This window comes from Rhinatrema bivittatum, unplaced genomic scaffold (assembly GCF_901001135.1).
Source record: "Rhinatrema bivittatum unplaced genomic scaffold, aRhiBiv1.1, whole genome shotgun sequence".
NCBI classification, from domain to species: Eukaryota; Metazoa; Chordata; class Amphibia; order Gymnophiona; family Rhinatrematidae; genus Rhinatrema; species Rhinatrema bivittatum.
The window spans coordinates 61,715-77,041 of record NW_021820923.1 but is presented as its reverse complement, the minus strand read 5'-3'; the positions used below and the strand labels follow the sequence as shown (position 1 = coordinate 77,041).

General features: G+C 49.2%; 1 protein-coding gene across 6 annotated transcripts in view; it reads left to right on the top strand.

The window, feature by feature from the left end:
• The window catches only part of LOC115082297, a 76,827-nt gene that overhangs the window by 28,522 nt on the left and 32,978 nt on the right, over positions 1 to 15,327 (top strand). For all 6 annotated transcript variants that reach the window (XM_029586530.1, XM_029586526.1, XM_029586531.1 and 3 more), the window contains 2 exons: positions 4,707 to 4,742; positions 6,149 to 6,248. In XM_029586530.1, the coding sequence (XP_029442390.1) occupies positions 4,707 to 4,742; positions 6,149 to 6,248 (136 nt within the window). The remainder of the gene's footprint in view (positions 1 to 4,706; positions 4,743 to 6,148; positions 6,249 to 15,327) is intronic.

The following is a 15,327-nucleotide window of genomic DNA, read 5'->3' as shown; positions in this document are numbered from 1 at the left end:
CCTCAAACAGTCTTTTCAACAGAATTTCCAGCTTTCGATCCTGGATATCCTTCAGAGTGGCTGACTCTGCCACATCTACTTTAGGAAGCTTTCAAAAACTCCAAGGTCTGCTCCAACAAGAGATTTAACTTAGCCATAGCCCTGGCTACCTTTAACACACGCCTTAGGAGATTCCCACTCCCAATCAACCAATTTCTTTCCTTTCTTTGGCAAAGGAAAAGCTGTAGGTCGCCCCTGTAGTCCATCCAAGACGGTTTACTCCCTCATTGTCAGAATCTTCCTGTGTGACCATAATCCCCAACTCTTCCAGCACCTGGGGAATTTGTGGCCACAGTTCCTCCTTACGGAACAATCTCCACACCCTAGGATTGTGGGCCCCCCCCCCCCCTGCGACTGGGATGTCCTAAACATCATGCATGGTATTGGCTAATATGCTCACGAGGTCCTTGCCTGGATCACCCCTGGGACCATCTTCCCCTTCGTCCAACGTGCCATCTTCGTCACCAGAGGGACGACTCAGGCCGAGAAGCTGCAAAATTACTCCTGATCCCCTGTCTGCCCAGTCGCTTTCAGCCTCTTAGTCAAGTGTTTGTGTCTTCTGAGGGACGGAGCACTTAGCTCCTGTTTCCTTCTTAGCTAAATAGGCTTTATGAAGAAGCAGAGCAAAATCTGCAGAGAAGTCCTAGTTATGGGTGCTGATCCACTAGAAAAAGGGAGGGGGGGGGGGGAGGGAGTCCCGTGGCACCTTTGCCAGAGGCCTGCTTTCTGACATTTGTAAAACAAGATGGCCACCACCTGCTCTGACCCGACCACCCCCTCCTCTGGGTCTCCTGAACCACACATGACAGAGTGGAGTGAACACCTGAGACCTCTACCTCATCAGAGGCACAATTGGGGCAAAACGAGGCTGCATTAAGATGTGAATGCCTCAAGTCACAGCCCAGACAATTTTTTGTGCTCAGCGGGAGGTGCCATGAAGTCACGGTTGGTGCCAAAAATAACTCCTGCTGTGATTGACTCCTCCGCCAGCACAGGAACAATCTCTGACTCTGCCCCGGCAAAGCAGCTGAAACCGCTTGCATTCCCACTCACCAGACTATGGTCTCCCGGCATAAGTAGGTCTGTCATGCTTGCTGGACACCAATCTTAACTTTTTTTTTTTTTTTTAAGTAATCGTGCACGCCGGGGGAGGGAAGAGAGGAAAATGAATATTTCTCTTGCACCCGGATGCTGATGGCTGAGGGTGAGTAGGACACAGAGGGAGCGAAGGAACCAGGACCCCTGGCTTTCCCTCCCTCTGGTTGAAGAGGGCTGAGCTAGATCAAGGATACCAACCCTCTGCTCACCCTACTTGAGGGATGGCCAATGAAGGAACATAACACCTCAAGGAGCCACCTTCTTAGAAGTCTTCTTTCTTCAACTTTTTTTTTTTTAATTCAAAACTCCAGACTGCAGGATTGCACCTCTGCCATCTGCTGGAGGTAGAGAAAAACAGAGGGACTGCAAGTGGCACTCTGTTATGTAGCAGTACCTGAAAAGTTTTTATTCTCTGCCTCCATCTGTCAGGGATGCAAAACCCACTTGTCTGGACTGATCTGTGGTATGAACAGGAACTAAGGTACCCTGATGCTTAACTCAAGTTTTTAGGCTTGGACATTTAACTTTTGGATCAGAGGTGGAATAAAGCTAGCTCACATTTCTGTGACTAGTGCTAGTTACACCCAGGAGCCCCAGGTCTGGGACCACCCTAGCACAGCATCATAACCCACATTTTTGGTGCCACTGTTAGTTTGTGGTGGTCCCAGGTCTGGAACTCCTGGCTGCAGAGGTCTTGGAGTTATACTTCCCCAGGGTGGACTGCCACACTTGGTAACATGCACCAAAGATTAGCACTAGTACCAGAAATGAGACGTTCTTAATCCACCTCTGATCCAAGAGTTAAATTTCCAAGGTTAAAATGAGTTAAGCCTTGAGCTTTAGTGCTCCTACCTGTGTTGAGGAATAGTAGCAAATATCTTAGTTTGGGATTTACATAAAGGTGCTCCTAATTTGTGCATACATTTATGTGCTAAAATCCATTGACATGCACAAGTGGGAGCAACATGCGTTCAGTCTAGCGTAGCTTATTTCGGCCTCCAAGTGAATTAATGAACTGCTACTCCTTCATGCATTTATTTTATTTATACTCCGCTTTTCAGGTGCTTCAAAGCGGATTACATTCAAGTAGTGGAGGTATTTCCCTGTCCCAGTGGGCTCACAATTAAGTTGATACTTGAGACAATGGAGGGTGAAGTGACTTGCCCAAGGGATTTGATCCCTGGTTTGCAGCCTGCTGCTACATGTTCGATAGATCTAAATCTTTAGTCATGAATCTAAAGAAATTGTCCTTTCCATCCATGCAGAGAGAGAACTTCAGTTCTTCTACTTTCAGGCATGCCAGTTCCCACCAGTGGGTTATGTGCCCCCTCACCAGGAGATGGAGTAAGAAACTGAAGACATGAATATATAGTCCTTCCCTGACAGCCTGCCAGTATTCTCTGTCTCCAGCAGATGGTGGATGTGTATCTCCCTATTAGGGATTGCCAGTTAAAAAAAAACAAACCAAAAAACCCCCCACAAATAAAGGAGAAATAGAGAAAAACAGAAGATAGGCCAATTTTATATAGCACAGTTTGCTTCCTGAGAAGATAGTTAGGTTCTCAACTGAGGGAGGGACCTTAGTCCGGTGGACTTTATAAAAAAAAATAAATAAAAAAAATAGTGGTCAGAGAAGCTTGACAGTGAAGGCTCTCCCTCTCCCATTGTAGTCAGGAACCTGTTCCTGCTCTCGGCCAGGGAGAGCTGAGCTCAGGTAAGTTTTCATTAAAAGAAAATAAGAGTTAGGCTACTTCCTACTGGCTCCTTCTTGGCATTCGATGTCTCCTATTCGCGTCTCTGGAGTTTTGTGAGGTGTGGAGGCATCTCAGGCACGGCAGGCTGAGCAGCCTTTTGGCTAGGCCTCGCTCAGGTTTCCTTCCTGGGCCACATGGTAGGCCGCAGCAGTTCCTTCATGCGTTTTTGTGTGTGACATCTGCATGTGTCTGTGAACCTTCTTGTGTGTCTAAATCTGCGTCCCCTGTTGTGTGCGTATGTTCACTGTGTAGTTGAGCACGTCACTGAGCATGTTTTGTGCACATGTACCTGTGCATCTTCTGAACATGTATTTCAGCATGTTTTTTGTGTTTTGCTATGCACATAACTGTGTGTGTAGTTAAGCGCATACCTGCTGCTGCTATGTGTGTAGTGAGCTCATGTTAACCATGGTGCTGGTGCCAAAAGTCAAAGTGCTGGGCTATTTATGCTGCATGCCTCAAGGGTGGCATGGCATAAGGGTGATACAGCAAGCCTGTATCAGCGCTGCCTGGATGCTCAGAGATTTTGCCAGTGATGGTCCATCCCCTCGATCTGAGGGGAGTGGGTCCAAGGGTGACACAAGGGTGTCCCCTTCTTTGATTGATCTGCTGGCTGTCATCTTCAGGGGAAACTTGTGCTCAGGGATGGCATGGGGTGAAGCAACATCTACTAAGCATTTCTGCCTTATATTGCCAAAAAGGTCAGTGTCAGAGCTGGCGTTCTCAACCAGAAGAACTTTAGACTCTGAGTGGGAGCAAGCGGATGAAGCTTTTCAGCTTATTGTGGAGTGCTGGGGCTGTCCTTTTCTAGACTTATTGGCAATCTCAGGCAACATGAAAGTTCCATTGTTTTTCAGTTGTGAACGTGACCCGAAAACACTGGGCATCGATGCTATCATTCGGATGTGGCTTATGGGCAGCCTGCTGTATGTCTTCCCACCCTAGGCAGTATTATTCGGAAGATTGCAAGTCAAACTGACACTGTCCTTTTAGTGGCTCCTGGTTACCCTGGAGGCCATGGTATGCTGATCTGTAGAGACTGCTGATAGGCAATCCCCTCAGGATACTGCCTCTGAAAGATCTGTTGCAGTAGGGATCCATTCTGCATGATCTGGGTTGGGTTTTTCCAGTGAATAATGGTGGGCTTATATTGGGGCAGTACTATATATCTGTGACATCAGCTTCTAACTCTGTCTCCATCTGTTGGCAGAGGTGCATAACCCACTTGTGGGGACTGGCCTGCCCTCATTAGAGGAAATTATCAGGTAAGTAGTAATCTCTCCTTTTGGGCCAGCTCAGTGGCTGTACTGTGCATTACTATATGGAGGACCTGGGTTAGATTCTTGGGCTGGGTTAGTCATCTAGGGCTGGGGATGCCTGTGGGGAAGGAGGGGGGAGGAAATGCAGAGTCTCCTTGCACAATAGTGATAGATGCTGGATTCAAGGCTCCAGAAGAAATCCTGGTACATGGTTCCCAGTTGAAGACTGTCGGTCCCATAAAGGAACTAAGGTAAGTTGGGAGGTATAAAATGGAAAAAAAAACCTGAGCAGTTGCAAATGAAGGCTCAAGGTATCAAGTTCCAGTCCTGATTCTGATTTTGCTGGAGAAAACAGCAAAGTTTAAAAAATGACGTTTTGATTCATGTTACTCCTTACTTCAGAGATCTAGATGACATCCAGTGTATACTGTATGCCAACATCTGGAATCTGCATTAGTGTTTCTGAGGCCTTTCTCTGTTTAAGAGCATTTGCACGGCATTCTTGTTTACTGTTTTTTCTTATCCTATATCTAATTGCCTTCTTTTTAACTAATAGGCCTGCCCTTGCTTCCAAGAGGACACCATGCAGAGGGTGAGTTATGTGGGATCTGGAGGTCTGTAGTCTGAATGCCACTTCTCATAAGGTGATGGTATTCCATGCAATGGGTCTGGGTATCTTGCTGCCCACTGTACTGGTCTCTCAAATCCCAAATGAGAATGTAAAACCATGTGAAGCATGAATGTGCTGTGAATACAGCTGTGAGTGGGATTAGGAGATAGGCATCTGGATTAGAATTGTTACATTTGGGATTATTGCTTACTATTTCAGTTTTTCTCACTTTGCTTTTCCCATCCGTCGCTGCAGTTTGTTGCTACATAAATAGATTCCATTTCGGATGTCTCTGCACTTAGTTTCAAGCTGTTTGTGTTCCAGTTTGTATGAAAATCTATATTGTACATAGAAACACTTCTGTTGTTTTTCATCACAAAGTACAGGAACAGGTCTTTCTAATGCATGTCTTTATAGTGTACTTGACACTTGGACATTTTCTTGTTAGGATTGCAGATGTTATGGTGGATGGAGATAAGCCTTTGAGCCAAAAAATCATAGTGGAATGGAAATTGCATAGCTAGAAACTTTTTTTTTTTTTTTTTGGACTCAGTTCCTTTATTTTTTTTTTCCATCTCATTCTGAACAAGTACTTGATTTCTGGTCCCATGAGCCTTCATTCACAGATACCTGGGACTTTTCCCCCTTATTTAATGTCAGTTTATACTGAACACTTTATTCTCTGTCCTGGTGCCATGGGTCCAATGGCCTGAGTTAGCAAAAGACAGACTGGGGGCCAACCTCAGGTAAATTGGGCCCTTGATGTTCTCTTGCTGACAACCCAGGCTGTGACTAACAAGTTTTCGTAGTCTGATTCTTTCCTCTTCAAAAGAATGGGGTTCTTGATGTAAATGTTTTCCTTGAATTGAAAATAAAAATGGCTGTGACAGTATTATGCACTGCCATATGGAGGAACTTAGGTTTGATCCCCAGATTGTATCTTTCTATTCCCCCAAGCTAGACATGGCTGAGAATACTATGAGATCAGTATTCACAGTTGCTGGGAAGGATTTCTAGTTATTATGCAAAAGTGACACCTAGTGGTTGTGTGTAGGGCCCATGATTGCAGAGTTTCCAGATGGAGTTCTGATTGGCCAGCGGATGAGGATCCTCATTTCAGTAGGATGGTTAAGAGAATTGGGAGGTGATAGATATAATATTGGGGAAAAAATCCCCAGGTAGTTGTAAATGAAGGCTCTTGATGCTTGATCCCAGTTCTGATTTCAACTGAGTTGGCAGCCCAAAGTTGCAGGAAGAAACTGCTAAGCGCCCATACCTCACAGCCCCCACCTTCCCGAAACCCCCCCCCCCCCCAAAAAACACAGCAGTGGTATTTGAATCTATATATTCTTTTGCTGTTAAAAACCCAAGTGGCTTTCTCTTTACAGATCATTAGCCCGATACAAAGTGGACGCTGAATTGAGGGACAAGAATAAAGTGTTGGAGGCAAATAATTTGTCTCTGCACAGAGATCTGACCAAAGCACAGGTAGGGATCCACTGACCAACACCTGCTACTGATAATTTAAACTCCAGCTCTAGAGTTGAGCTTATCTTTCTGTATAAAGATTTTTTAAAAGGTATGAAAGGAGCTGTTTTAGTCTGCCTGGTAGTAGTAACAGAATTCATTCTTGACAGTAGTCCACAAAGCAGTTCAGCAAGGCCTTTTAGCAAATTAGGCCTCGTCAGAGCAGTCATTCAGAGGTCAGTGCTGAGACGTGCTCATCCATGCTGCACAAGTACAAAGCAATTGCCTTGGGCAATAGTAGAAGAAAATCTTGTTCCTTTCAAAGCAGGAGCTTGGACTTTTTTTTTTTTTTGTAAACATAGCCAAGGCATGGTTGGCTGGGCTAATAAGATGTAATGCAGGTCTTGACCTAAATTATTTAGTGGCTATACAGGCATAACTCTGGGTACTTTACCATATATAATTAGGACTCTGACCTATCAAGAAGACATTCTTGCTGCCGGATTTGAACTTGATAAACTCGTACATGAATACTTCCTCACAAGGGAGACTATAATAAAATTAGGACATTTTTGTTAGAAAAAATACCAAAGAAGCAAGTTGCAGGAGGTGTGAACACCAGACCTCAAGGGTAGTAACTTAATTCCATGCATTAAATAGTCAAACAAAAACACTGCTGACATGGTTTAATAGTGAGGTCAATCAGGCAATTAAAGCCAAAAAGAGCATCATTCACAAAATGGAAAGCAGACCCAAAATAGGAAAATTGAAGAGCATAAGTATTGGCAAGTTAAATGTAAAGTAAATAGACTAAGACAGGGGTGGCCAACTCCCGTACTTGAGAGCCACAAGCAGGCCTGGTTTTCAGGATATCCACAATGAATATGCATAAGATATGTTTCATGCACTGCCTCCATTGTATGCAAATCTCATATTTTATCATGGATATATCCTGAAAACCAGACTTGTTTGTGGCTCTCTAGTACTGGGGTTGCTACCCCTGGACTACAAATTTGAAAAGAAGCTTGCCATAGAGAAAAATAAGTAGTAAAAATATTTTGAAGTATGTTTGTAGCAAAAAGCCTGTGAGGGAGTCATTTGGACCCTAGATGACTCTTTATTCTGCATTTAACCTTATATATTGTGCTTTTTGTGCTGTTTAGAATCTGTGTTGGTGGGCAGAATTGTTTTCCAATAGACACTGTTTATTCTCCTGTTCTGCTTCTGTCTTGTGTGAGGCTAAATAAGCTTACAAAAAAGAAAATTCTCCAATAGATAGTAATTTTGTTTCTGCAGTTTCTTACTGTCTGGTGTGTTGTGGTATTAGCTAGTTTTTTTTAAATCCCTGGGTTTTTTTTCTTTAAGGGAAGAGCCCAGGTCTCTACCTTTATAGACTTTCTGGGTATGGTATAATCAGTTGCACAGCAAGAAGTAATTAAGCCAAGCACTACTAAATTTCAGTTACACCTAATATTGTAGCAAAAGCTAACCTGGTTCCTGGATCCAGCACAACTCACCTGGTTTCTGTTTTAACTAAGTTTTAACAATTTAATATAACTTTATTCTCCTAGGACAAGCAGGATGGTAGTCCTCACATGTGGGTGACATTATCGGATGGAGCCCAGCACGGAAATCTTTTGTCAGTTTCTAGAAGCTTTGACTAGCACACTGAGCCATGCCCAGGCTGCTGCTATCCGTGCGTGCATGCGAGGTCCCCCTTCAGTCCCTTTTCCACGGTGCAGTTGCCTCGGTGTTCATGGTGCTCTCAATTTTCTTGTTTTGTGTTTTTTTTTTCTCTCTTTCAAATTTTTCCCGATTTCCTCATCTGGTCTGCCTTTGCGGTCTGTGCCTCCTCAGTGTGGTAGGTTGTTTTCTTGTCTTTTTCCAATTTTGCAGTTGATTCCCGAATTTTTTCCTACTGGTGACTGCCAGTTATCGACCGCACGCCAGATGTTTTTCATGGCGTTGACCAGTTTTCGTCGGTGCCCACAGACCATATCCATTACGGATCCGCATGAAGTTCGCATCCTCTGCCTTGGGGGGCCTTGCATGACATCCGTGGGTGCAGTCTGTGTGATCAGATGACCCTCAAAGGGTGTCGGGCGCACCTCAATAAGATGGAGAAACTTTTCGGGGCCCCGAAGTGTGCTCCTTCTACTCCTGCGTCAGCTCCAGCGATGCCGAGAAGTCACGGGGAGCCCCTTGACATGCTTCCCCTGGCTGTTCCTTTCGCCAGTACCTCAAAGGATCGCGGGGATGGTGATAGATCCTCGATTTCACCACTTTCCCGGACATCGGGATGTTCCGCTTCCTCTTTGCTGGGAAAAGACCAGGCCGAGCACCGAGGGAGGGTCCCATAAGCATTGCCGCTGGTCACCGTCAGCACATGGCTCTGGTTCCGGAGCGAAACCGGCGGCTGCTGGGCCGCCACCGAAGTGACACCTGCCATCAGAGGCCCCATCCTCCAATGCCCCTGGTAGTCCTAGGCGTTCCCCACTGACACCGGTGCCACCTCTGAGACCCGAGGAAGTCCACTTCAGACTTTCAGGAGGAGTTTATTTATTTAAAAATGTTTATATACCCCTTTTACAATTCAAAAATAATCAAAACGGTTTACAGCAAACATACATACAGGGTGATCCAGTAACGAGCGGTAGGAAGAGCTGCGTTAGTGCCTACGGCACCCGCGGTTACCGCCCGCACAGTGCAGCTCACCTACCGCTCGATCCTGAAGCCTAATTGTATGTAAATGTAAGCCGCGTCCGAAAAGCCTTAGGCCCGCGCAACCCAGGATACTGGATAGAGCGCCTATACAGGATCCTGGGTGCGCGGGCCTAAGGCTTCACGCCACGCTGGTATCTGTCATTTCAAATGTCATTTGAAATGACAGATACCAGGAAGCAACGGCGAAGACAGCGCAGAAGCAACGGCGAAACGACTTCTCAGTGTCCCCCCTCCTCTCGGAGCAGGGCGCGAAAAGCTGCCTTGCTCCGGGAGGAGGGGGGACACTGACAACGGCGAAGCTTTCCCCCAGCCCGGACACCGGTAAAAAACTTTTCAGCGGCAAAACTTACTGTTTTGTAGCCAGCAGCCCTGAGCAGGAACACGATCTGCCTCCCGTAGCTCCTCCCGAAGACAAAGATGGCCGCCTGCACGGGGAAAGCGTACAATTGGCCGCTCAAGACGTGACATCGTGACGTCACGTCTTGAGCGGCCAATTGCGCGCTTTCCCCGTGCAGGCGGCCATCTTGTCGGGAGGAGCTACGGAGCCAGGTCGTGTCACTGATGATGGCTGCAAAAAAGTAAGTTGTGCAGGCGTCCGAAAGCGACTTACTTTTGGGATCTTGACAGATCCCAAAAGTAAGTCGCTTTTGGAAAAAACCCAAAATTGTCAATTTTGAAAAAAAAAAAATTGCTTTTCTTTTTTTTTTAGCTTCACCGCTCAGTTTCGTCGTTCAGTTTCGCCGCTTGTCTCTTCTCCCCCCTCCCTCTGGGAGGGGGGAGAAGAGACAAGCTTTTGTTTTTTTTTAGTTTCGCCGCTGTCATCTCTTCTCCCCCCTCCCGGAGCAGGGCGCGAAAAGCAGCCTTGCTCCGGGAGGAGGGAGAACAGACTGGCAGCGGTCAGGTCGGGTCCGGGTCGGGTCCGGGATTCGCCGGGTCGGGTCGGGTCCGGGCTTCGCCGGGTCGGGTTCGGGCTTCGCTGCTCAGTTTCGCCGCTTGTCTCTTCTCCCCCCGCCCTCCGGGAGGGGGGAGAAGAGACAAGCGGCGAAACAACTTACTTGCACGGGGAAACCGGTCTCCGTGGCAGCCCCAGTCCTCTCCCCTCCCGAAGCAAAAAAAAAAAAGCGAAGAAAAACTTTGCAGCCCCCTCCGGACATTGGAGGGGGCTGCAAAGTTTTTTTTTTTGCTTTTTTTTTTTTTTTGGCTTCGGGAGCAGGGGAGAGGACTGGGGCTGCCACGGAGACCGGCACCCATGATCGCGGCCGGGGCAGGTGAGCGGGGGCTGGGGGAAAGCTTGCCACCTACCCTTACCCATGCCTCTACCGCCTGGGTCAGGGTAGGCGGTAAGTTTGCAGGTTAAACGCGCGACAAAACGGCAGGGAAAGGTAGTGTTAGTCGGGGCGCGGGTTACAGGATGCTAGGGGAATAGCTAATTGGCTCGTTTGCATGCAACATCGAGCTAATTCGCTCGTTTGCATGCAATATACATGCCGCGGGCGGAAGGGGTTGCCCGGGGAATTTAGGACGCGGTAGGAGTAGGTTAAAGGGGATCCGGGATCGCAGGAAGGGCTAACGCGGCCGGAACGTGAGTTAGAAGCGGCTTAGGAGCAGGGTAAACGCGGCCGCACTTTACAGGATAGGCCTGATAATAAATAAATTAAATAAAAGAAAATAAAATAAAATCATAAAATAACAATACAAGACTAAAAAGACATTCATGCCCTGCAAAATTAAACAAACTAAATTGAATCTGTATTGTAGCTCAAAGAAAAATGTATGTGACTGAAAAATGAATGAATATTAATTTTGGGAGTTGATGAATAAGCTGTATGCTTTCTGAAATAAGTGTGTTTTTAATAATTTTTTAAACTGTTGTGTAGAAGAAATAAGACTAAGAGAATCTGGGAGTGCATTCCATAATATGGGGCCAGCTATTGAAAACGCCCTTTTCCTGGTTAACTCATGTTTTGCCAGTTTAATTGTAGGTACATCTAAGAGATTTCTGGATAAAGAAGTTGGACCGCAGGGTGCAATCCGCAGTGCTTAAGGCTCTCCAAAGTGTTGAGCTGCCGGAGCCTCCGGCCCCCATACTTGTGCCCGAGCCTCTGCCATTGATGCTAGCACCCCTGCTAGAGCATCTGGACGTTCTCCTGGGCACCCTTCCGAGGGACCCTCAGTTCCCCACCGGCCACTGATGCTGGGGAACTGAGGGAACCAGAGCGATCCCGGTTCCTGTGTACACCTCAGAGGAAGATGTGGCCGGTAGAGTGTTCCCTAGGCCAGAGTTTCCCAAGCCCCTGTTGGGTCCTTGCGGCATCTAGTTCCCTCGATGCCATGGGAATCGTTGATTCCCACAGTGCCCTCGAGGCCTCTGAAGCCATCGGAGCCCTGGACCGATACCCCTCACGGACATCGCCCATGACATGCTGGCCTCAGTGAGGAGGGAAGGGCTTTACGACCCTTGGGGTGATGACTCCACGGAGTCATCCTCTGTTTATTCGGACGACCCCCACTCCGAGCCCTCCCCTCCGGAGGAAAAATGCCAGTCTCCCCCCAAGAACCTGAGCTTTGCAGTATTTGGCAGGGCCATGGCTGAGGTCCTCCCCTTTCAACTGCTCACAGAGGAGGACGTGCAGCATAAGATGCTGAGGTTCTCCAGTTCGTCAATGCTCTTAAGTAGATCGTGGCGGGTCCTGTCCACAACATTTTCAAGGACCTCCTCTTCCACATGTGGGAGCACCCTATTTCTATCTCTCCCGTCAATAGAAAGGCTGACTCCACCTACTTGGTGCAGCAGGCTGTGGGGTTTGAGAAGCGGCACCTCCCTCACCAGTTGTTAGTCGTGGAGTCTGCCCTGAAAAAGGCCTGGCGCTCCCACACCCATGCCTTCGCCCCTCCGGGATGAGAGCACAGAGAGCTGGATACCTTGGGCAGGAAAGTCTTCTAAGGCGCCATGCTGGTGGCCCACATGGCTGCCTACCAGCTGTATATGACCTATTCTCCTAGGACAATTAGGATGGTAGTCCTCACATGAGGGTGATATCCGATGGAGCTCAGCATGCAAAACTTTTGTCAAAGTTTCTAGAAACTTTGGCTAGCAGACTGAGCATGCCCAACCTGCTACTATCCGCACGTCTACGCAAGGTCCCCCTTCAGTCTCTTCTTTTCCGTGGTGCAGTTGCCTCGCAGACTGTAGAGCTCCACTTTTTTCAATTCTTTTCTCAAATTTCTTAGTTACCTTCCAATCCTTGTCGGGACCCCTTCGCAGTCGGTGCCCTCGGGTCTTTTTCATGGCGTCAACCGGTTTTTGTCAGTGCCCCGCAGTGCCCATGGACTGTGCATCACAGACCCACCTGGGGTCCATGTCCATGGGTGTTGTCTGTGCGCGCCTCGATTAAAATGGAGAAACATTTCGGGACCCCAAAATCCTCCACTCCTGCGTCGGTTCTTTGATGCCGAAGGATCACGGGGAGCCATTCTCTTGTGGTCCCTATGATTGACACCCCCAAGAATCGGGGAGAAGGAGATCAATCCTTGGTGGTCTCTCCCCTCCCCCAGACTTTGGGGTCATAGACCTCCTCGGTGCTGGAGAAAGACTGGGCCGAGCATCAGAAGTGATCCTGGAAGTACCGGTCACCATACAGATACGGTTCCGGAACCACCATCAAAGCGGCACTGGCCACCGGAGGCCCCATCCTCTGGTGCCCTTGGTAGCCTGAGTCATTCCCCACCATTACCGGGTCCTTGGGTCCTGAGGAGAGCCGGTGACGCCTCGACCTCTCCATCAATCCTGACCTCTCAGGACTTCCAGGAGGAATTGGCCCACAGGATGCAATTGGCAGTGCTCAAAGCATTGCAAGGCACTGAGATACTGGCGCTACTGGCCTCCATACCAGTGGCTGAGCCTCTGCCATCAATGTTGGCACCCCTGCTGGAGCGTCTAGATGTCCTTCTTGGCACCTTACCGATGCAGCCGGTGCCAGAGGGGCCTTTGATGCCCCGCCAGCCACTGATGCTCTCCACCAGAGTGATCCTGATCCCCGGGTCCGAGGAGGAGGATGAGGTCACCAGGGCCAGGCACCCTTGCCCATGGTTTCCCAAGCCGCTTCAAACAGAACCTGTTCCTCGAACACAGCAGGGCCAAGGGTGGTTCTTGAGGTATTACCTCATCCCAAAAAGGAATGGCGGCTTGCGCACCATCCTCGATCTCAGGGCACTGAACAAGTTTCTTGTAAGAAAAATTCAAGATCTCCCTGGACCTGCTGATTTCCTTCCCCTACCCCCCCCCCCCCCCCCAAAAAAAAAAAGAGGAGACTGGCTCTGCTCCCTCGACCTGAAGGAAGTATACACACACATTGCAATTGTCCCCAACCACAGGAAGTACATCCGCTTCGTGGTGGGGAATGCATATTTTCAGTACAGAGTCCTGCCCTTTGGGCTGGCATCAGCCCCCCATGTCTTCACCAAATGCTTGGTGGTGGTGACGGCTGCCTACATCAGGCGTCGCTTGGTCCTTGTGTTCCCATACCTGATGACTGGCTGGTCACGAGTGACTCCTGCTCCGGAGCCTTGCAAGCTCTGGCCCTGATGGTTCAGACCCTGCAGACTGTGGGGTTCATCATCAACTTTCCCAAGTTGCACCTCTGTCCGTCCCTGCAGCTGGACTTCATAGGTGCCAGGTTGGACACGGCACAAGCGAAAGCTTTCTTGCCCAAGGATCAGGCGGTTGCCTTCTCCTCTCTGGCCACCCTCATCTGCAACAGCGGGAAGGTATCAGCCCGTCCGTCTGCTGGGCCACATGGCAGCCTCTATCCATGTAACGCCCTTAGCCCGCCTCCGCATGCGGCCCCTCAGTGGGCCTTGCGGTCTCAGTGGCAGCAAGCATCCCAGGATCTAGAGGTTCCGATCACGGTCATGGACCCTCTCAAGCTATCCTTGGCCTCGTGGGGAACCCTCCCCAATCTAGAACACAGACTTCCCTTCCAGCCCACATAGCCCCAGGTGACCATCACCACCGATGCTTCTCCTCAGGGTGGGGAGCCCACACAAACAGCTTGCACGTTCAAGGCCTTTGGACCACCGCCGAAGCACGTTGCCAGATACGTTATGGAGCTTTGGGTGATATGGTACGCCCTGTGGGCATTTCGGGATAAGTTGTCGTCCAAGGAAGTTCTGATCAGGACTGACAACCAGGTTGCGATGTGGTACAACAAGCAGGGCAACATGGGCTTGTTCCTTCTCTGTCAGGAGGCAGTGCAGGTCTGGAACTGGGCCCTCTCCCAAGGGATATATCTGTGGGCATCCTACCTACTGGTCAGTGAGCTTCAGACCCTGGTTACGAACGCACCATACACGAAGTTCTTCCACGACCATGTGGTCCTGTGTACGAATCCTAAATTCTTGCCCAAAGTGGTGACTGATTTCCGCATCAGTCAATTGTTCTACCCATCTTCTTTCCGAGGCCACATTCCCACCCAGGGGAGCGGGCTCTCCATATCTTGGATTATAAATGGGCACTAGCCTTTTACTTAGACCGCACAGTGAGCCACAAACAGTCCACCCAGCTCTTTGTGTCTTCTGGCCCCAACAGGCTGGGGGCAGCGGTGGGTAAGCAAACCCTATCGAACTGGCTGGCAGATTGCATTGCCTTCTGCTATGTGCAGGCAGGCCTCCAGCTGGCTGGCAGAGTGAAGGCTCACTTTGTGCGGGCCACGGCAGCGTCGGTGGCCCATATGCATACTGTCGCTGAAATTTGCCGGGCTACGACCTGGAGTTCTCTCTACGCGTTCACGCTCACTACTCCCTTGACGGGGATAACCGTCAGAACAGTGACTTTGGTCAGTCAGTCCTGTGCATCCTGTTCCAGACTTGAACCCAACTCTCTTAACTCGTGTTTCTTGTGGGACCAGACCACCACCTGTTTTCCCACAGCAACCTTGCTTTTCGGGAGGAGGGGAGAGAGGACTGGCAGTGAAAAGCAACGAAACGACTTACTTTTTTTGCAGCCCCCCTCTGGAGATGGACATCGGCGACGAGGGACTGCGGCTCCCCTCCCCTGCCTCCAGCTGCCGCGAAGATAGACTCATCGCACGGGCGAAAGCGGCCCCCTCTGCGTGTAATTGGGCCGCTCAAGCGTGACGTCACATGCCGTGACGCCAAACGTCGTGACGTCACGCCTTGAGCGGCCCAATTACACGCAGAAGGGGCCGCTTTCGCCCGTGCGATGCGTCTATCTTCGCGGGCAGCTGGAGGCAGGGGAGCTGCGGTAGTCTTCGCCGATGTCAGTCTCCGGAGGGGGGGCTGCAAAAAAAGTAAGTCGCTTCGTTGCTTTACACTGCCAGTCCTCTCGCCCCTCCCGAAGCAAGGCTGCTTTTTGCGC